The sequence below is a fragment of the Microtus pennsylvanicus genome, chromosome X, assembly GCF_037038515.1.
Source record: "Microtus pennsylvanicus isolate mMicPen1 chromosome X, mMicPen1.hap1, whole genome shotgun sequence".
NCBI classification, from domain to species: Eukaryota; Metazoa; Chordata; class Mammalia; order Rodentia; family Cricetidae; genus Microtus; species Microtus pennsylvanicus.
In genome coordinates, this window is record NC_134601.1 from 5012660 (window position 1) to 5035194 (window position 22535).

Below are 22535 nucleotides of genomic sequence, written 5' to 3' on the forward strand. Positions count from 1 at the left end.
GAAAGTGATTCACAGCAATCAATGCAAAGGCAGCTAAACTAGCCTAAAATTAGTAAGGAACCGAAAAAACCCTAAATATCCAAAGCAACACTCGGGGAAAAGAACAAAGCTGGAAGCCTTAAACTCCCTGCCTTCAACACACACCACAGGGCTGGAAAGAGGGCTTCGGCGTTAAGAGCATTTTTGCAAGTTCAAATCCCTGCATCCATAACCACCTTTAACTCCAGCTCCAAGGGATCCATTGCCACCTTCTGACTTTCAAGGGCACTCACATGCACTTGCATACACAGGACCCTACACACAAAATTAAATAATAAAATATCTTTCTTTCTTTTCTTCATTCTTTTTTCTTCTTTTTCTTTCTTTTTTTTTTTTTTTACAAAAAAAGAGACTCCATTATCAAGCTATAGTAACAAAAATACTAGGCGACTGACATAATAAAGCATCAGAAATAAACCCATATATTTATTACCAACTGACTTTTTTGTTTTCTTTTGTTTTATCTTAGGAGACAGGGTTTCTGTCCTGGAACTCGCTCTTTGATCAGGCTGGCCTCAAACTCAAGAGATTCACCTGCTCTGCCTCCTGAGTGCTGGGATTAAAGATCACTGGGCACCAACTGATTTTTAACAAGCTAGTCAATACACAATGGGCAAATAACAGTTTCTTCAGTGATTGGTGCTAGGAAAACTAGATATTCACAGCAGAAAGATGAAAATCGATTCCACCTTTTCCCAAATTGTTAAAAAAATAAAACACTTGATATAAGACCACATCTAAGAAATCACTTTAAGAAAACACATGGAGATTACATCATGATATTGTAATTGGCAAGATTTCTTGATCAGGTACCAAAAACACTGGAAACAAACACAGACAAGTAGGAATACATAAAAACCAAAATGCTTTCATACAGCAAAGGAAACAATCACCAGAGCAAAAAGACTATTTATCTGACAAGAGGGTAATCTCCAGAATTTTAAATTTTACTCTGTGTGTGTGTGTGCATGTGTGTGCGTGTGTGTGTGTGTGTAGGTCAGAGGACAACGTGCAGGAGTTGGTTCTCTCCTTCTATCATGGGTTCAGGGGTTCAAACTCAAGTCATCAGACTTTCAAGGCAAATGCTTTTACCCAGTGAGCCATCCATCTTGCCAAGCCCCCATTTTTCCTTTTTCTTTTTTATATCTGAAATTGATAAAAACAAACAAGTCAAAAGCTAAAAAGCAAAAACAAAATAAGTAAAAACCTAAAACCTCCCCAAACTAATCAGCAAAAACTAGTCCAGACATTGGGGGCCCACTCCTGTAACCCTGGAGCCCTCGGGAGGCTGAAGTAGAAGGATTCCCATTAAGGCTAATCTGGGCTAAAGGGGGAACCCACCTGAAAGTAATCCAATATTTAAAGCAATCCAAATATCTTAATAAAAATTCTGTTATTCACCCCTTCCATATCGTCTTTGTTTTTATTGTTCTATTTTTTGAGACAGCATATTACTCTTATGTAGGCCAGGATGACCTTTAACACACTATCCTCCTGCCTCTGGCTTGGAAATAACTAGAATTCAGACGTACATGACACTACACTTAGCTCTAAACAACATTTCTTACAACAGCCACAGAGCCCAGTGAAGTGGTACATACCTGCATTCCCAGCACTCAGGAGGCCAAGGTAAGAGTACTGCCATGACTTTGAGACCTTCCTACACTACACAGTGAATTCCAGGACAGCCTCAGTTACAATTTGAGACCCTATTTCAAAGCAGAAACGAAAACAAAATGAAAAGACGGGCCACAGATATAGGTGAAAATGTCCCACGTCACTATCAGTATCAGAAAGATGGAATAACTGTTGTGAAAAACACAAAACTTTCGAGTTTGAGCAAGGCAGTGAAGGTGCTAACTTTAACCCTCTTCAGGCCCCCCTTGCACTGCCCAGCAACCTTCATACGCTTCTCCAGTTCGCTTACTTACATATGGCTGGTGGCCCAGAAACAACAAAAATGTCTCCCAGCACCAGAGGCTGGGAATCCCACTACCGAGATGCCAGCATACTAGCCCGCTCCCTGGGTCACAGGTGGTGTCTTTGGCTGTCATTATACGGTGGGAAGAGCCAGGGATCTCTCTTGAGTCTCTTCATCTGGGCACTAACCTCATTCAAGAGGGATCCACCTTCAAAACTGTGGTAGCCATCCATCTCCCTTCTTTACTTTTACATTGTTTCTTTCTTTGCTGGTTTTCACACGGGGTGTTCCCATGCATCCATGGCTATAACTGGTTTGTAGACCAGGCTGGCTTCACATACTCAGCCATCCTCCTGCCTCTGCCTCCCGAGTCCTGGGACTGCAGGTATGTGCTACCACACCTGGCTCAGGGATGCTTTTGATCTATGGTATTTGAAAGAAAACTGCACTCACCTATCAGAAGACCGTTTAAAACATTCCTCTCACATCAGATCTAAAATTAAAATTCCCTGCCTACTTTTCCACTTAGTTGAAGGTCTTGCTTCGTATTTAACTGATGAAGTAATTTGTGTCTCCAATCAAGTGGCCTGCGTGCATCTGCACTTATGGGCTCTGCCCTCCCTCTCTCTCTCCCTCCCTCCCTCCCTCCCTCCCACTCCACTAGGTTAACTAGTGTCCCTCTCTAATCTGGGTCTTACACACTTGAATACTTAGGTCTGGCACTTAGGTCCATATCACTTCCCACACCTCCACACCCTCCTGAGGTGCCATGTGGGTGCCAGTAACCACTGAGCCATCTTTACAACTCCTCCTCTGTAGTTTCTCAAGTTCCTATGTTATTATATTCATATGTTCCTTTTTGCCGGGCGGTGGTGGCGCACGCCTTTAATCCCAGCACTCGGGAGGCAGAGGCAGGCTGATCTCTGTGAGTTCGAGGCCAGCCTGGATTACAAGAGCTAGTTCCAGGACAGGAACCAAAAGCTACGGAGAAACCCTGTCTCGAAAAACCAAAAAAAAAACAAAACAAAAACAACAACAAAAAAAAACATATGTTCCTTTTTGTGCTGAGCAGTACACCACTGAGTGATTATATGACCTTTTGTTTATTCATTCATTTTCTATAGACATTTGGATCATTTCTGATTATTGGTTTATTTAGTTTTGATTTCAGATAGGGCTTCTCTCTCTAGTGCGGACTAACCTTGAACTCATAGTGATACTCCAGTCTCATCCCCACGGTACTAAGATTAGAGGTGTGATCCACCATGGCTGGCCCTAGTTGGTGACAATTATAAAGCTGGCATACGAATATCAGTATTTTAGCTTTCTATTAAACTACAAATACCTGAGACTATCAACATATTGCTTATGAGCCTGCAATGAACTGGCATATTATGGCTGCAACACATGGAAAATCTGTCCACCTAATGCCTGATATACAAGGCAGAAAGGTGAGGAGCCTGGCGTCACAATATCCTCCTTCAACAACTTTCAGCCTATGGCCAGATGACCTTTAATTAGGTTCGACCTTTCCAAGTTTCCATCACCTACCAATAATGCTATAGGCTAGGGCCAAAAACTTTTAACACTTGAACCTTTGGGCCGGTCTCCCCTCAAACTATAACAAGAGCTGTGTAAGACATCTTTAAAATACAATATGAAATTGCCATCTAAGGAGATTCCTCAATGGATCTGTTTTCTGTCTCTACAAATTCTCTCCTCTATCCCAGGTTGGCCTTAAAAGTCCCTGGGGACATTTATTTTGATTTCTTTGAATGGTTGTGCTGAGTATGCCCAACTTTCTGAAAGAGGCGGCACCATACTAGTACATTTCCATCAGCAATGGAGGAGGGTTTCAGCTACTCCACATTAGTGCCCTTTTCTTTTTGTGAAGACAGTGTGTCATGTATCCCAGGCTGGCCTTAGTTAGATTCTCCATGTAGCTAAAATTGACCTTGAACTCCTCACCCTTCTGCCTTATGCCCAATTTTTAAAAAATATTTATTATGTATACAATATTTTGTCTGTGTGTATGCCTGCAGGCCAGAAGAGGGCACCAGACCCCATTACAGATGGTTGTGAGCTACCATATATGGTTGCTGGGAATTGGACTCAGGACCTTTGGAAGAGCAGGCAATGCTCTTAACCTCTGAGCCATCTCTCCAGCCCCTTATGCCCAATTTTTATATTGTTTGTTGAAAAAAGATTTTCTATGTATGTTCTGCCTGCATGTATATTATACACACCACAGAAAGTATTGAAACAGGCCTTTGATCCCAGCACTCGAGTCTGAGGCTAGTCTGGTCTATATAGTGAGTTCTAGACTAGGCAGGGCTTTTTAAGGTGAGACCATGACTCAAAACCCAAAAACAAAACCATCGCCAAAAAAGGGGGGGGGGAGGAAGGAAGGAAAGATGGAGAGCTCAAGGTAGGTCAGTTTAATGCTAGCCTGAGCTACATGAGACCCTGTCTCAAAGAAAGAAAACATGTTCTTTAAAAAAAAAAAGGAGAACATTGTTTTGAGAGGCAGTGAATTTCCTTGTTCCTTGCTCCAGGTGAAACACAATTTAGGCTTTGTCAAGGCAAACAAAGCATAGTTAGTCAGGGAGCACTTCTTAAGTGTGGCAAAAGCCAACTGAATGCCTGCATGTTAAAAGCTGACTTCACTCTGGCTAGGTCAGATTCCAGGAGCTTCAACACCCTGTGACCTCTCCTATTTCTATTTTTCTTTCAACTCCACAGCAGCTAGAATTCCTTCCGGGTCTGGCAAAATGTCATACTGTGACTGCACAGGCTACCTGTTAACTAATGACCCACAAGGAAAGCACGAAGTGACATCTGGGGACCCTGTGCTTTTCTTCCTCTCTGAAACCCTGATTGTGATCTGCCCCATGTCCAGTGACACTAATGTACTGTGCTCCGACTCTACTCCTGTGTGCTGCAGTCATAGAATTCCCCGGGCTGTAGTGAGCATGGGGCTCCTCTCACGTAGTTCGCTCGTCACACAATGCACTGGGAATGCACATATGCACAACCATGCCCAGCTAGACTTCAAAATGAAAAAGATGTAAATGCTTCTATGTTTTAAGTATCTATTACGTGTTGAGAAGATTCTCACCCATAGCTCCTAAAACCTTTCCTTGCTCGTCTCCCTTGCCTTAGGCCCTCCTAACAGCTTCACTTCTATACTCATGCAACATACACATACATAGTTCTATGACCTGTATAAAATATAGGAACCACAAATGAGAAAAAACATATTTGTCTGAGATTGGCTTAGTTCCCTTAATGGTTATTTCTAGTCGTATCTATTTTCCTACAAATGACATAGCTGAAAAAATCTCCCCTTGTGTATATATGCCACATCCTTTTTTATCTAGTCCTCTCTCATTGGACAACTAGGCGGATTCCATATCTGTGGTGAGCAACGCTGCAGACACATTGATTTGCAAGTATCTCTGTGATAGTTGAGTTGGACTCCTTTCGGGAAATACCAAGATATGGTATAGCTGGGTTATATATCTAATATATATTTTTAGGTTTTTCCTAAAATCCTACATACTTGATGGGGGAAGAGTCTTCTGTTTTGTGTTAATTTCATTGGTTAAATAAAGAGACTGCCTTGGCCCTTTAATAGGACATAAAATTAGGTAGGAGGAGTAAACAGAACAGAATGCTGGGAGAAAGAAGCTGAGTCAAGGAGTCGCCATGATTCTCCCACTCCAGAGAGATGCAGGTTAAGATCTTCTCTGGTAAGCCACCTCGTGGGCTACACACATTATTAGAAATGGGCTAGTCCAGGTGCGAGAGTTAGCCAAGAAAAGGCTAGATATAATGGGCCAAACAGTGTTTAAAAGAATACAGTTTGTGTGTTGTTATTTCGGGTAAAGCTAGCCGGGTGGTGGAACGCAGCCCCGCCATTCACCACAACACATACTGGCTTCTATAATGGCTATTCAAGTTTACATTCCCACAAGCAGTATATAAGGATTCCTTTTTTTTCCTCCACATCCTTGCCAACATTTGTTTTTTTTTCTTAATGAGTGCCATTCTGAATAGGGTAAATGGAATCTCAACATAGTTTTGATTGGCATTTGCTAATGAGGTCAAACATCTTTTCATGTTTATTGACCAAGGGGACAGATGACTCGGCAGCTGAGAGAACTGGTTGCTCTTCAAGAAGACCCAGCAAGCACATGGCAGCTCACAACCCATCTATAAGGTGATCTGACACCTTCTTCTGGGTTCATCAGACATAGGGCAAGCAAGTGGTACACCGACATACATGCAGGCAAAAGACTCAGACACATAAGATACAAATAATTTTAAAACACCAAGCCAGGGCTGGGATATTTCTCAGCACAAGCAGAATGCATGCCTCTAGAACACATGAAGCCTGGATTCAATCCCCATCACCAAATAAAACTTTGAGCATGGTAGTGCGTGTCTGAAATTCTTGTACTTGAGAGGCAGAGACAGAAGGAGAACAACTCCAAGGCCGGCCTTATGAAATCCTGCCTAAAAAACTAAGTCAAGCAAACGATGGTGACTCATGCCAATAATCTCAGCACATGGGAGGCAAAAGCAGAGGAGGGAGGGTCACCAGAAGCCAGCTTAGTCAACACCACCACATTCCAGGCCAGACTGGGCTACTTAGTGCGACTCTGTCTTGAAATACCTCATCGAGCCAAACCAAAGAATAGACTGAAGCTACAAGTCAGCTGTAGAATGTACAAGGTTACAGGTAAATCCCACCCCAAAACAACACATAGATAGAATGTAAAAGGCTCAGCCCATGAAGTGATCAAATCTCAGGTTACACCAAAGATGCTACCATTAACTAAAAAACAAGAGACTATGAAATAGCTGCAGTCTGACAAGGGCTAGTATTCCGGGTGTGGACCACCATGCCTGCTAAAAGTGCATGTTATCCCACAGCTAAGGGAGTGGTAATGTCCAGGAAAAGAATGAATGGGGCAGGGACATACATTGTTCAGTTGGTAGAGTCCTGAGCTCACGAGCAAAATGTCCTGGGTTCCATCCCTAGCATCACATAAACTAACCATAGTGGTGATACATGTTTGGAATACAGCACTTGGGAAATATGAGCAGAGTTTAAGGTCAGCCTAGGCTCTGGGATAGCTTTAAGACGTGGGCTCACTTATGTAGCCCTGGCTAACACTATGTAGACCAGGCTGGCCTCAAACTTACAGAAATTTATCTGGGATTAAGTGCTGGGATTTAAAAATATATAATCACCATGCCTGACCATGACATCTTCATAAAAAAAATTAGTTACATAGATGGAAACAGTTTCTAATTCGGCTTTATGCTTTTTTTTAACTGCCTCTGATGCCAAATTCACTTTATTCTGATTCCATGAAAATGAATTCCGGCCTTTTCCCGCTGGCAGGCTTGGAGGTCTTATTAGTGAAGTATTAGGAAGCCATTCTAGGACTTGGTTTTGCTTCCTCATCCCACAGCAGGGACATCTCTAGCCGGGGGAGCCAGGTAATAGTTTCCCCAGAAATACCCCTAGGCAGTTTTTACAGTTGAGTACTCTGGCAGGATACTTCCTTCTGTTCGCCAGCAGCTGGAGGCTAGATTTCAGTAGGTTCAGTGTGGTGCCAGTGCCTGCTTAAACATTTAACAAGTCCCAGCCATACTGCTCCAGGTTCTGATTTCTCTGAAGTAGGTGGCGAGACTTTTTCTGAAGACTACAAAGGTTAGGGGTCTCCCATGGATAGACTAATCTCAGCCCTAGCACTAGTAATTAGGGTAAAGTTATGCTTGTTATTCTATCCAGCCTGCCTATATTCCTTAGCTTCCTTTACTCCCACCTATTAAAGAATTCTTTGTATTAAATTTTCCTTGTACAAAATACCATGTCATTGTTCCTCAAATCCAGCCTGATAATTAGTATCAAGAAAATCCTAGAGAGGCAACTCAAGAGATATACCCGCAATAGCATACGGGGACTGTTAACTAAATAAATGCCTTCAGTCTGAGCAGTGCTCTTTGCAGATGGGAAGGGAGTGGCTAGCAATGTCTGGCAGGCGGGGACTTCACAATCAAGCGACATGTTGTGACTCATAGAGGACCAACTGACACAAATGTTTGAAATCCCAAGTGACTGCTGCACTGTGGTGGCAGAACGGATGACCTTCAAAGCAGGGACTGGGCAAGCTCAAGTGCACCAAGTGCCAGCACAAGTTGCTTTGGGACTCAGAGGGCTTTCCCCATGGATCTACAAAGCTTATTTCTTAGAACTTTATGATGGATACTTCTGAATATGACAACTGAATCTTATGACGTCTCTCATGTGACAGGGCATTGAAGCTTGGGCCCCTCCCAGCAGAAGCTGAAGCAGCTTGCCCTACAGTCTATAGAAATAAGCTGCCGGCTTAAACACCACAGACAACTTGCCCGATGATTCTTTGACACACACTACCTTCCTCTACATTCACTGCAACCACATTCAAAGAGCACTAGGCTCACATCCAGGGTCAGATGTCAGCATGATCTGAGCGTGCGCAGGCACACAACCTGAGGGCTTAGGAATCAAGCTGGGAAGAAGGCATAGGCAAATTCTGGTGGCGTGTTATCAGCAAGGAATAAACACTGTGCTCTAACCTGAAGCGAAGGACTAGAGTCCTATTTGCCCTCTGGGTAAACCTCTCAAGTATTGGTGGCAAACAGTTCATAAGGAACAAGAGATACCAGTACTATAGATTAATGTAATCTAAAGTATACATGCGAAGCTTCCATAGAAGACTGGGGCTCTAACTTGGTAGAGTGCTTGCCTAGCATGAATGAACAAAGCCCTAGTTCTATTCCTAGCACTTTATAAACTGGCAATGGTAGTATAATCCAAGCACACCAGAGTGGGAAAGAGGGAGGAGTCAACAGTTCAAGGTCAGCCAGGCGTGGTGGCACACACCTTTAATCCCAGCTGACAGATCTGTCTTTGAGGCCAGCCCGGTCTACAGAATCTGTCTCAAAAAACAAACAACAAAACCAATAAATATTGAATAAGATCTTACACAAAATGACGTATATTGTATTAAAATAGTGGCTAATGGGGGACTGAGCGAAGCACAAACGGAATGAGAACCCTATGTCAACTGATCGTAGCATGCTAACAGCATGGAACATGACTAACCCAGAAGAAAAGCCTCAGCTGGTGAGAACCTTCAGTCCCTGACAAAAGGGTAATCTCACATAAGATACTGGGTCCCTCCCGCAAAGTCCAGTCCTGAAAATAAAACAAGAGGTAAGTCGATGGAAAATAAGAAAATAGTTATGTCAAGTGGTGGTGGTGCACACCTTTAATCCCAGCACTGGGGAGGCAAGGGCCGGAGAGTCTAGACTACAGAGTGAGTCCCAGGAGAGCCAAGGCTACACAAGGAAACTTCGTCTCCAAAAAAACAATGTAGGATTTACTCTAAACTTAGCACAGGAATTCAATCATTTCCACCTTTGGATACATATTACCAACCCGCTTTCAAGTGATCAATCAACCCCAGCTTAACTTCTCCCATATTCCACAAGTGGTAAGGCTGAAGCTGGAATTTCAACTCACTAAGAAAAGCCTAGAGACAGGTAATGCAGACTCCAGGGTGAGTGGGGGAGGTAACCTACAATGAACACCATTGCGGACATAGGAGTAGGGGAAGAATCTTTGCAGAGGTGTACTGTCCCCAATTTAGTGTTGGGATGAGCACTTTACTTCGTCACCACTGTAAGACAGCAAGCAGAACTGTCACGTCACAGTAGCACTGAATCATGGAGCGTGTTACGTGGGTAGTTGGGTAGTCGTACAGGTCACACTGAAAAGCCCAATCTTATACCCTCAGGCACTGGGGTGTGTATATCCTTCAAGGCAAGGATATGTTGGAGCCTTCGAAGCTTAGGGAAAAAGATTCTGTCAGACACAGATCTCAGATTTGTAAAACATATTAAGACATACTTTTAGAAATCATTTCTATGGTTCATTCAAATGTATTTTTTTAAATCTGAGGCTGCAGGATGCAGGTGCCACAAGGCACATGTGCTGGTCTGGGAACTTGGAGTCCATGGTCTCTTACCATGTGGATCCTGAAGACCAAACACAGGTCGTCTTGGTGGCAAAAGCACCTTTACCTCTGAGCCATCTTTACAGGTTTTTTTTTTTAGCTCAGGTCTCATGTAGGCCAAGTTGGCCTGAACTTGCTGCATACATCACCATGCCTAATCTATAGGGTGCCAGGGTCTGAACCCAGGACTGTGCACATGTTAGGCAGGCTGAGTGTAGATTTTGAATACAGACGTGGAAGAGAGGGATGTGGTGCAAAGTAACTAGAAAGGAGACTATGAGGGGAAATAGATCTTAAGCAGGGGTTACTAAAAGAGGACTACCAAGAGGGCAGTAGCGGGGATAGAAGAGAATAAAAACCAAGTTGTGTACAGATCCCACAATGAACTCCATTACTTCCCATGCCTATTACAAAGAACTAATTAATAAAGAAATTGTTACCATGGTTCTCCAACAAACTCTCAGGGTCAAAAAGCCTTCAGAGCATACATGTAAGTCCCCTATTGAGTCCGAGTTTTACTGTGTAGCCCTGCCTGCCCCTGCCTCCAGCATCCTGGGACTAAAGGCCTGTGACCACACCCCTAGCCTAGATGGCACATTCTGACAAACAGGAGCACACACCCACTCATTTCAGGAGAGCAAAGAAAGGGCTGGAGGGATGGGTCAATGGTTCGTTCAGAGCTCATACTGTCCTTGTGGAGGACATGAGTCTGGATTTAACTCCAGTTCCAGGGGTCTGATGCCTCCATGAGCACTGATCTGCAGGCGCAAATTTACACAGTGGGGAAAGAACTTGAAGAAACTGTAAATAAGTAGGAGGGTAGCTTTTAGGGAAAAAATCCCAGGACGGGCGGCTCCACCTGCGCAAAGAAATCCAATTAGGTCAGATCAAACCAAATTAAAATGTTCATCATTTTATTAACTATGTCGTTCTTGGGTGGTTGAGCACATAGCAGGGAGACAGGAAGCGGGGAGCACATGCAAACCCAGAACATGTATCTCCTCTGGGAGCCCACTTAAATACCCTGTGGGAGTGGTCAGGACCTGGCATGCTGGGATTTGGAGTCCAGACCAATGCAACTCCCAGGCCAGGGGGCTGGGATGGATGACAGGGGCTGGGGCTATGCTCCAGACTTAACAGTAGCCTTTGCAACAACACACTTAAACAAATGGCTATCTGTATTTGAAGAAATACATTCAACTTTCCTATCTCATGCTAAAAAATTGATTCAGAAAGTGTTATCCCCATAACAAAACCTAAAACTACAGGACAGAATCCCACAGAACAGAGTAGACTGGCTGGCCAGCAGCCCCAGGGATCCCTCTGTCTCTATCCCCTGAGCATTAGGAATACAAATGAACCTCCATTCAGAGCTTTTTACTTGATTTCTGGGGATGGAGCTCAGGTTCCCACAGTCTGACCAGGTCATTAACTATGTTTGCCAATTAAGTTTTGTGAAGCCAGCCTTCTGCCACCCTTAAAGTTATACTTCACAGAAAGTTAAACTAGAAACCTCCCACACAGAAGCTTATCATTATGGGTTGGTTCCTATTAGCATCATTAAAGGACTGAAAGTCAATAGCATAGACAATTTCTTACTGACCCATCCTTACCCTTGACCCTACCCATCCAAGATATGCAGGAAATCAAGGTAGAAGCAACAGGGGAAATTCTTGGTAAATGACAGTGTATGATATCCTCTTCTTCAGTGTGATAAGTCTCTCATTTCATTTTTAGGTTAAGGACTAAACAATATCATCTGAATGACCATGTTTAACGTTAACTCATCACAATAAAGGAAGGCCAGTGGTCTGTCCACCTCAGGGACTCTGGGTGGCCCCTTACATTAAGTATCAGCAGTACCCTAGAACTCAAGTTTAGGGAAGAAAATTAAGAAAGAAAACAAACAAACATCGGAAAGCCTAAAATGAATTTCTATTTTCAAAAGTGTTAAAAAAAAAAGATCCCAACACCACAAAGATACATGTTCAAGTTTTATTGGGGTTTAATACAAAACATTTCAAAAAGTGATCTATAATACCTAAGCTCTACATCCAAGTACCAAATAAACCACATTCCTGTACTATTCAAATTCCTTTATGACTAGTGGATAGCCAGAAGAATCAAGGACTTTTTTTTTCAAATTATAGACTTTAGGCCCTTGGGTCTGTAAACTCTGTCAAAAAGTTCTCTTGATAATTTCTACCACTTACTTTGAATTTAGCATTTATATTAACTGCAGTATTCCCTATACTAAACTATCTTTAAGAAACTCTAAAAAAATGTAAAAAAAAAAATGCTCGCTCGAGAGCCAAAAGGTCTTGACAGAAAGAAGCGCCTACTCAGGGAATCGTCCGAGTATGAAAGGATTGAAAGATGTTCTTCAAAGTACAACTACTGAAATTCACTCAGTGACCTCATCTGATGAGAAATGTGACCAGTGGGGTTTTAAAATTTTGGATCATTCTCCCTAATCATAATAGCTAGCACTAGATGACTCTGTAAGAAAAATCTCAGGAGTTGAGTTCATTCCTTTAACCCTACAACTCAACCTGCTTCCTTTGAGAACACCGACACTCGCATACTAGCGCTTAGTTTCCAAAGTGATGAACTAGAGCTGTATCATGATTTGTTTCCAAGACTGACATCTGAGGGTAAAGGGTAAACTACCATGACCTTGTGACTTATATTTGTTCTCAATTGCTTTCCACGATCCTAACAATGTTTCAAAAGTTTTTACTTTCATTTTCTGGCACTACTCCTCCCCTTCTAAGTTTTCTAGGACAAGTGAGTATTTTTCCTGATATAGTTAATTCCCCAAATGGTTTACTCGCTGAAAGTCAGACATGAGTGTTCTTTTCCTGTGTGTGAGTAGGCTTCACTGGTATTTAGACAAGCACGCCACCGTGGAGTTACAGTCCGGGCTAATTCAATTTTCCTACAGTCAGTGATCATCAGGAGAGTTGCCCCATTACTTTGCCTAAACTATTGAATCTACACAAAGAGCCATGAGAACTTCTTGGGTAGGTACCTCCACTTACCAATTTCTTTGTCTCCCTCTCTTCATTTGGTCAGTTTTAAGCAATCACCACTCCCTAACTAAGGTCTAACCAACACTGATGCCTCCCTCCCTTGAGGACAGGAAAATCCTATATTGCCTGTACCAAACCAATTCTGACGGGCACTGGGTATGTAACTGCTGCAGCTTAGCCTCAGCTCTCCTCTGCTTCAACAACTCTGCAAAAGAAGCATGTGATCAAATTACAGAGTATTTCACACCACAAAGCACTTCAACCTGCTCTCCTCCTTCAGTGCGCACAACTTGCTCTCTCCAGTCTAAGTATTAGCTCTAAAGTGCCAGCTTCAAAATGCACCCACATTCATTACAATTACCGTAGGCATCAGCACTGTAATAGGAAAATCAGATACCCTGCCACACTGTGCCCACGACATTCAGAAGTTGCAGTGGCAGCCGTATCACTAACCAGCCCATTAAAAACAAGCAGGCACTGACAGCTTGCATGCAATTCATACAACGCTGCTCACACAGGAAACCATGAACTAGACGGCTCTTTCCACAATAACTCTTGCAGGCAAAGAGCTGGTGCTAGCTAATTCAGAAACAGCTAGAAGTACCATCCTATGGGTACTCTAGTTAGTGAGCATACATCTATATACTTTCACTCAAAATGCATGTGCTCGGTTTTCAGTGACAAAACAGTTTCATCCTCATGCCCAGAGTTGAGCATTAGCTCTGTTTATAGACAATTTAGGAGTCGAAAAATACTTGCTAATGCCATAGCCACACAATGACAAAGCTAGTGTTTAAACCTTTAAGGATACTCCTTTCAAACACTTACCTGAGCATTTGACTTTCTTCCGGCCAACTTAATCTGCTGTGAACCAATCAGCACTCCGTGACAGTATGACCATTGGGATCAACCTGCAAAAATTACATAAATGAAAGCTAGTTATTTCTCTAAAGGAAGATCTTAAACACTTGCCTATAACTGCCCCTTTTATCCCAGAGAGAACAGGCAAGTTCAGACTTGTAGCTTAATGTATCATTTCATGTTCTACTACTTGTCTTAATTGGTGGAAGGTTCACTGGCTTGGGATGGACTGGAATGGCTTAAATGGTTAAGTCGCATGGCTTATGGATTCTCATTCTTTTCCAATGGTGCACTGCCACGTTAAATCCATAAGTTGAACTGACAAAACATTTGAAGGAATAAAGTGCAGTCTAAGGATTTTTAGTTGGAGGTCTTCAAGTTTACTACATTCAAGAGCATCTTTTTCAACTTCATGGCTGGACCTGGGTCATGCTGCCTCAGGTTTCTGCATTTTTAAAGACCACTTGCAAAAGATTTTTTTTTCTCCATACACTGTAGTTTCATAGAACTAAAACAAGTCAGGCATCCAACTAAAGGTCAAGTTTGCAATGGCTTATAGGGGCCAGAGAGGGGGACCCCAATCCTAAGCCATTTCTTATATTGACTAAAAGACTAATTTGAAAAAAAGTCAAAACATGAAGCATGTTTAAAGGTCTTCATCAAAAATTTGTGAAAAAAAAATCACCCCCTCCCAATTCCCAGATTGCTATTGATAAACAACAGCTGCATTAATGCCTTTAAGTCTCATACATGCTTTAAAACTCCAAGTGTTGAATTTGGAAGACTTCTAGTATGCTATTGAACATTTGTAGTTTTTTTTCAAAAGGTTTTTTTTAATCTAGAAGGCATTTCCATTGCCATGAAGTACAGTACCGTTCACTGTACTATGAGGAAGGTAAGTGTTCAATTTCGACTTAGACGGAAAAACTAGTTTGCTTTGCTTACCATCTCTGCTGTTTCACAGGCATTTGGTGCTTTAAATCTGATGTGGAATGCGGATAGATTCACTTTTTAGAAGTCATAAGCCTTTAGGAAGTTGGAGATAACTTCATTGCTTATCTATTTTCTCCTTTGCAATCAAGCTGTTCCTTTAAAAGTGAGACACTACAGAGTTGCAAAAATTTGAAACAGTAAGAGCAAGCATCGTTTCTGCAGCTTCATGGTTGGTTTTGGCCAAACGTTTTATTTAGTATTCTGTAGTTGTTTAACACACACTTAAATGGTCTTACTAGGGGAGGGGAATAAGGGAGGTTCTTGTAGATTCCCAAGGAAATGTCAGAAAAGCAAAATATGGCCAGCATCCATTTGCTTTTTGGGGTTTCTGGGCAAGTAGCACATTCTTAGGCATCTGGTCTCAGGTTTTTTTTTTTCTACTGTCATCATTGAGATTTCAGTTGGAAGACATCCTGAGATCCTGAAATCTAAGAGGAGCACACCCAGCCAACCCACTCTACCAGCTAGCTTGTCTGCAAAGGCAGGCAGGGCGATTCATCGCTCAGCAGAACAAAGGCCATCTAGATGGCTTAGGTTTGTGGAAAATCTTAGGATTGCTTTTCTCGGTTACTGAGAAAAATCAGGAGTGGCCTTCAGGGACACGTTTACTTGAAAAATCACAACACTAGTACAAGTCAAGGCTTACACATTTAACAATTGCTTATTGAAAGCAACTCATAATATCAAATAAAATTAAACATGTCTTACGTTTTTCCTCACAAGAACATAAAAATTATTAAGAGGAACAGGAAATTTTAAAAAGGTAACACAATTTTTCCTTTTAGTAGTCCTTGGGTACTTTATGACAGAAAGGTTCCATTTTTGTTTGTTTCCTTGAATGGGGACTTTTGGTCCAAAAGTTTTGTTTGTTCCTAGTATCTGCTTCTGCCTCCCCCTCTATCAGATCGGCTTCCTCCACGGCCACCACCTCTTGGTGCTCCGCGGCTTGAACTGCTGTAGGAATCACGTGGAGGAGGGTAGCCCCTTTCCATAGAAGGGGGAAGCCCTCGTTCTTGTCTGCCAACGCGATCACGACCACTTGAGTAGAGATCACTTCGGCTGCTTGAGTAACTGTCTCGACTTCCACCATATCCGTCACGTGAGCTGCTGTAATCATCATAGCGACTGCTTCCACCATAAGATGGCGGGGGCCCTCGTGTAGGTGGAGCACTACGTGAGTTACCTGCAGGGTCAATGGTCAGGTAATATGGCAACACTATAAATTGTATATATACAACATTTAAATCTGAATTTACAGAATTCTTGTATTATAAGTTTACTTTCTCAACTGGGAAGTTTTAAACTGTACCATTGCTGGCCATAAGAGGGAACTGCTCATCTGCTGAGATATGGAAATGGATTGAGTTTAATGTTTGTTTGAAAAGACTGAAGACGTTGTGTATTTCAAGAGGACATTCCAGACAGCTTGTTATTTTATAGTAGACACTCAGCCACTTTCCAGTGATAAGTTGCAATTTTGAACTGTTGAGTTTCCTTCATATTGCAATGATAAATATTTGATCTTGTTAATAAATTTTTTCAAAAATTGTATTTTCACTGTTGAGGGAAAACACATAAGGCTGCCAAGTTCAGCAAGCAAAATCCCCTCCAAAGCAAGCGAACAGCCTCAAACGAAAAGAAACAAAAACGAAACAAGGAAAGAACCAAAAAGTCCTTCACAAAACTAGGAAAAAGCCCAGCTGATAAAGTTACCCCTTGAAAGCAAGCAAAGGTCCCTTTAAAAGCAAGCACCACGCAGCCTATTAATCCAGCTCATGAACCTAAAACCTCAAGCTGGTGATATTTAAGATCCTTAACCAGTATCTTACCATAACTCTCATATGAATCTCTGTAGGACCCTCCACTTGGATGCTCTGAATAGTCACGATCCCGGCCATATCCATCTCTATCACTAAATAAAAAGCAATTTTAATTAAAATATATATATTTCCCCGAAGTTACATGTTTATTTTATAATATAAATATAATAAATACACTTTAAAAATTCCCCCAAATCCTTAAAAAGTAGAACTGTCAAATCTGTTTATTTTTTAGCTCTCCATAACTGTGTGAGCATGAGGAGACATGTTCTTGCCATAATGACCCTGCAGGGGTGAGAAGACAACTTTGGGGCCCTTGTCTCCCCCCTTTCACCTTGCCATGGCTTTCAAGGCTGACATTGGCTTGCAGGGCTTACTTGGGTGGTGCTTTTAACAGCCGAGTCACCTGCCAAGCCCTGGAGGCACGAGTTTTACAGCAAATACTTACAAGCCATGCAAGTAGCTGCTTACCTATAGCCTCTGGATGGGTAGTCATCACGTGAACTGGAATGGCCGTAATCACGGTAAGTATAATCTCTTGGTGGTGGTACATAATCTCTTGCATCACGAGAACTTGGATAGTCTCTGCTTGAATAGCTACAGAAAGAGAATTTGGTTTATGCCTCTGACGTGCTCTCGTCCAACACTAATTCTTCACAAAAGAAACTGCACACTGTCTGTTACCTGTCTTTAGTGGAATATCCATCATCTCTTGGGGACAAATAAACATCTCTGCGAGAGGGAAGGGGCTCCCTTCGTGGCAGGCCTCCATAACTATCTCTTCCACGTGACACGGGGGCTTAAAGGAGAAAAAAACATTATCAAAATCTAGCCATCAAAAAACTAAAGTGTGAATGTTACACTCAGGCTGGACAAGACAGCGGTTTAATCAAATACCCTATGTAGCTAAAACAGGAAGCTTCCTAGTCACATAATTTCAATGCTCATTAATTATGAATATGAGATTAATTGGAATCCGCAAATCAGTCTTAAGCATAAGCATTAAAAATATTCCTGTGTGTACGGTGGGGGAATATGCACGCTGTGATGCAAATGCAGTCCAGAGGACAGACAACTCGTCTCAGTTTTGCCTGTGAATGGGGGATTGGATTCAAGTTCTTGCGCCTGACTAGCAGCAAATGTTTTTACCAACTGAGCTCTCTCACTGGCCAAGCATTTAAAACAACAAAAATAAAAAACAGGGTCTCCCCATGTAGGTCTTGAATTCATGTCAATCCTATCTTCTCCAGTGCTAAAACTGGACATTCACCACCATGCCCGGCCTCAGCATAGTGCCATGGGGGCAGCACAGATTGCAATGCATCCAACAATTACCTCTTCCTCCCAGCCCACTGCTGCTACGAACTGGCCCTGAAGGTGCTGATCTTTTAGGGGGAGGAGCCCCACTTCGTGGTGGTGGTGGTGGTGGTCCTCTTTTAACTGGAAGAGGTCCCCTCGAAGAACTCATGGTAAAATTCATGGAATAGCCACCATCATCTACATTAGATTAGAAAGACATTTCATTAACACAATAGTCAAGAACAAACCATTAACACTCAAGAAGACTAAGAACTATTTGCCCCATGGAAAAACACAACGAATTATGTGCGTCATTTTTTCTTTTTTGGTTTTCCGAGACAGGGTTTCTCTCTAGTTTTAGAGCCTGTCCTGGAACTAGCTCTTTTTAGACCAGGTTGGCCTCGAACTCAGAGATCCGCCATCTCTGCCTCCCAAGTGCTGGGCTTAAAAAGGCAGGTGCCACCACTGCCCAGCAAACATCTTTTCTGCTTAGTTGGGGAGGCTAGGTTTGTTTCCCATTGGGCAAGATCAAGCATGACAAGAGTTCAGGACCAGCCTGAACTAATAAGGGAGACACTGTTTCCAAAATCCAGATGTCCTGCAGACTAGGAAAAGAAGTCCCAATCCTGCTCGTCATTCTTTTTTTTCCCTTAAGTAAGACTATTTGGCCCATAGGTTTAACTCTAATTCAAGCCTCCCATATTTTCAAGTCATCAACACTACACTAATAACGGAGTGAGCAGTCTCCATTTCAAAGGCAGCTCTCAGCCTGTGGGTTGTGATCTTAGCAGTCCAACAACCCTTTCACAGTGGTCACATATCAGATATTCTGTATATCAGATAGTTCGAAAAATTAGTTACAAAGTAGAAATTAAATAATGGTGGGGGGGGGCACCACAACATGAGTAACTGTATTTAAGGGTCTCAGCATTAGGAAGGTTGAGAACTACTGTTTTAGCCTTTCAAAAAGAAAGACCCAGGTGTGGGTCTCCAGCTTTCAACTTAAATACCAAGCCTGAGTTCCAATCAAATCATTACCCATGTGTCCTCCACGTGAGGGGGGTCCTCTAGTTCCTCCGCTTCCTCCTCTTCCTCCTCGTAGACCTCTGGGAGGGCCTCTGCTTCTTGGAGGTGGAGGTAGTCCACGCCTACTACTTTCAAATGATGGTTTGGTGGCTTGCTCCACCTTGATGGCTTTTCCATCTAAGGACTATTTTTAAAAAAAAAAACAAAAATAAATTTTATCATGATTTAGAAGAAACTGAGAAACTCTTGTTAGGCATATAATGCTTACCATTTGCTACAAACTTTGGTTGTGGACTCACAATAAAAGTCACAATAGAGACTTGGTCTTTTGTTCTAGCACTTGGGAGGCAGAAGCAGGAGGACCCTAGTTTGAGGTCAGCCTGGTCTATACAGCCAAGACTACGGAGACACCCCCCTCCACTCCATTTACTGAACAAAAAACAATACAATACAACTCAGGATAGTACTACTAATGGCTACGATCAAGTCTCTGGCTATACACACATAAAACGAAAATTCCAAAGCTGCTCTGGACCCATGCTTGGACAACAGTATTTTTGTCACTAGGAAATTAGTTATTGTTGTCACCATGAAACCCCTTTTTATTAAGAGACAACCACACCTTTCCATTCATATCTCTGGCAGCATCCTTTGCATCTGCTGGGCTTTCGAATGTGACAAAAGCAAATCCTCTTGACTTGTTGGTTTCTCGGTCCTTCATCAAAAGCACTAAAAGAGTTGGAGAGGGGAGGCGGTGAGTTTCCTTCAAACCAAATCACCGGAACAACTTTACAAAAGCAAGCTCAGAACTTCTTAGAGGACAAAACACATTATCATGTCAGGTCATCATCAGTCGATTCAAATTCATCACAGCTTGTCTTCTCATTATAAAAATATAGCGTATAATTTTAGATAACTCACCTTCCACTATCCGTCCATATTTGCCAAATACTGCTTCAAGGGCTTTCTCATTTGTCTCTGTATTGAGCCCACCAATAAAGAGCTTTCCTGGGCGATCTGCTTCAACCATTTTCCCTTCCAACCGATAGGAGGCTGCTGAAAAATAATATTATCATCTCTGGAGAAAGTTCCCTAAGTTTACTGAACAGCTTAATCGTGGCTCGGGCTTTATTAAAACCTTTATTCCTTCGTAACTCCGATAACCCTCCAGAACAGTAGAAAACCAACTGAAAGCCGGGCGGTGGTGGCGCACGCCTTTAATCCCAGCACTCGGGAGGCAGAGGCAGGCAGATCTCTATGAGTTCGAGGCCAGCCTGGTCTACAAGAGTTAGTTCCAGGACAGGCTCAAAAGCTACAGAGAAATCCTGTCTCGAAAAACCAAAAAAAAAAGAAAGAAAGAAAGAAAAAGAAAGAAAGGAAGGAAGGAAGGAAGGAAGGAAGGAAGGAAGGAAGGAAGAAAGAAAGAAAGAAAGAAAGAAAGAAAGAAAGAAAGAAAGAAAAAAGAAAACCAATTGAAATACTTTTGGTTATGGTTAACAGTGCAGTGAAGTTTTCTTTAACCAGCTTAAAGAGGCCTGCCTAATTAGCCAATCCTCTTTCTCTGCTGGGGCCGCTTTTAGTTAATGAACTACTTTTCAACACCTGAAAAGGCAACTTTTACTTTTGACTGTATTTTACTTTATACAAGGCTGCAGACTTAAGAGGGCCAGAAGTTGGCCACCACACCCGCCTATTGTATTCATTTGTCATCTTCTAAACGTTCCGTTACTTGTCACCCTACTTGCTTCCCCTCCGCGAAGGGTGTAAAAGACTTCCTATTCATTCAAGGTCATCAGCCGGCAGCGCTAAGTGACGACCAAGCCCTTTTCTCGTTTACATTTCCTAGTAAGTTTCCGCGCAAAACTCCCAAGTTAGAACAAAGTCGCCGCAACTAACCCAACAAAGGATTGCTATCAGATTGAAAAGATAAAAGGTGCGGGAGTCACAAGATAAGGGAACTCAAAATCACACACTGTTAACACTCTTTCCCTGTGCTGGCACCTAATTAAGACTCATTAAAAACCGCGTGTTAGAGACAAAATGGCGACACTTGGATACAACCCAAAAACTCCAAACAACCGCCGGACAAACTAACTTTTGCCACTGACAGTGGCGGCGAAAACTCTAAATGCTTCCTCTCCTTGCCGCCAGGACCAGAGAAGTTGCAGAGAAGTCCACCAGCCCATCCTCGGCACAAGCGCTGTCCCGGTGCTAGCTCTGCGGTCCCTCCGCTTCCCGCCCCACCTCCAAAGCTGCGCGCTGCGCCCTCCGCCCTCAGGCGACAGGCGACAGCCAAACCTCCCACAGATGCGCACGCAAGATAATGGACCCCCTAGTGTGCTACTTCCACCCAGTCGGCTTTAAATAGGCTTGCACCTTTGGGCGTCTTAAAATGGCGCCCGCCACCACTATCTCCCGGGAAACAAATGATCTCGAGCCCTAAGGTGACAAGGACTGTACGGAAAACCGGGCAAGGGAAGGAGGCTCCTACCCGAGGGGACGGCGATGTTTCAAGCTCCTACGAGCTCGCCGATGGAGCCTTCCAGCAGCGCAGCGCCAGTGACAGCTGCCGATTCTCGAAACGGAACAGAAATGACGCTAGGACTGCTGCGCAAGGAGGGCGAACAAAGGAGACTGCAATCTTTATACTACCCGGGAACGAGGCTGAAGAACCCGGATGGAAATTAAGCTTAGAATTTGAAGCACGGAGGGAGGGAGGGGAGTGGTTCCCAGACTCTTCATTGGCTGTCTCCTGCATCACTCACTGTTTGCTCCACCTCTTTCCCGTGTCTCTTAAAGTTCTTGCCGGTGTGCAATTTTAACCATTTGCCCTGCCCCCACCCATTCTTCTGCAAGGCGTCGTTTGGCTCTCTGCTAAAACGGTGCACCGGATTTATTGAATCCGTATTGAGCGACTTAGTACGCCAAGCATGGCGCAAAACTTTTGCATAACATCTTAATTCCAAAAGTAATGTGAAAATGGTAGATAGTACAATGCCAATGTAGTAGAAATAGCAAACAAAGAAGTTTAATTGCTACCCTATAACTGCCCAAATTTTCTCGAGCAATTAACTAATAAATGGGAAGAATCTGGTAAGTAAATGTTAGGTCAAAGCAACTGGAATGGCACAGAAAACCGTCCATACAGAACAATTACTGACTACCTATCAGATCTATATACAACCAAGAACAAGTAAGAACAGGCTAGGGTGCCTCAGAGACTGCCAAATGAAAATGCGCAATGATAGCCAGGTGCTGTCCCACGTCTTTAACCTCAGAACTCAGGACGCAGAAATAGGGCATCTATGAAGCTATGAGTTCCATAACAACCTGGATTCGTTAGATGCTGTCTCAAAAATCCCGGCAAAACAAAAACAGGAAAAGAATGCTACTAGTTGGCCGGGCGGTGGTGGCGCACGCCTTTAATCCCAGCGCTCCGGAGGCAGAGGCAGGCAGATCTCTGTGAGTT

General features: G+C 42.9%; 1 protein-coding gene, 1 long non-coding RNA gene, 1 other non-coding gene and 1 pseudogene across 5 annotated transcripts; 1 reads left to right on the forward strand and 3 right to left on the reverse strand.

Annotated features, from left to right (window-relative positions):
- Positions 1-999: 999 nt before the first annotated feature.
- LOC142841045 (uncharacterized) lies at positions 1000-4140 on the reverse strand. The gene is made up of 3 exons (XR_012909005.1): positions 3162-4140; positions 1641-1748; positions 1000-1185 (listed from the first exon to the last, which is right to left on the reverse strand). It is a non-coding gene; the product is annotated as an uncharacterized LOC142841045 (long non-coding RNA).
- Positions 4141-12016: 7876 nt separating this feature from the next.
- Positions 12017-21740, reverse strand: Rbmx (RNA binding motif protein X-linked). Of its 3 annotated transcripts, none has more exons than XM_075957340.1 (11): positions 21558-21740; positions 19988-20119; positions 19689-19795; positions 19079-19250; positions 18077-18238; positions 17426-17540; positions 17213-17338; positions 16751-16833; positions 14874-16104; positions 13896-13978; positions 12017-13272 (listed from the first exon to the last, which is right to left on the reverse strand). In XM_075957340.1, exons 2-9 carry the CDS (start codon positions 20094-20096, stop codon positions 15794-15796), a joined length of 1185 nt encoding a protein of 394 aa, XP_075813455.1. In that variant the 5' UTR covers positions 20097-20119; positions 21558-21740; the 3' UTR covers positions 12017-13272; positions 13896-13978; positions 14874-15793. The 3 variants fall into 3 exon arrangements, with proteins under 3 accessions (XP_075813455.1, XP_075813456.1, XP_075813454.1); XM_075957341.1 differs by having other exon boundaries at positions 19988-20122; positions 21558-21702; XM_075957339.1 differs by lacking the exon at positions 21558-21740 and adding an exon at positions 21162-21393 and having other exon boundaries at positions 19988-20122.
- On the reverse strand, positions 19866-19940 carry LOC142841885 (small nucleolar RNA SNORD61). The gene has a single exon (XR_012909128.1). It is a non-coding gene; the product is annotated as a small nucleolar RNA SNORD61 (small nucleolar RNA).
- LOC142841649 (transmembrane 9 superfamily member 2-like) overlaps positions 21493-22535 on the forward strand; it is a 146716-nt pseudogene continuing 145673 nt past the window's right edge.

Excerpts from the sequence above, each read along its gene's own strand:
- Rbmx (XM_075957339.1), bottom strand. The coding sequence starts at position 21,252 with ATGGGCTGGTGGACTTCTCTGCAACTTCTCTGGTCCTGGCGGCAAGGA. Across the intron at positions 17,339-17,425 it reads GGATATTCCACTAAAGACAG|CTATTCAAGCAGAGACTATC; the intron begins GTAACAGACAGT and ends CTCTTTCTGTAG. Across the intron at positions 16,834-17,212 it reads TACCCATCCAGAGGCTATAG|TGATAGAGATGGATATGGCC; the intron begins GTAAGCAGCTAC and ends CTTTTTATTTAG.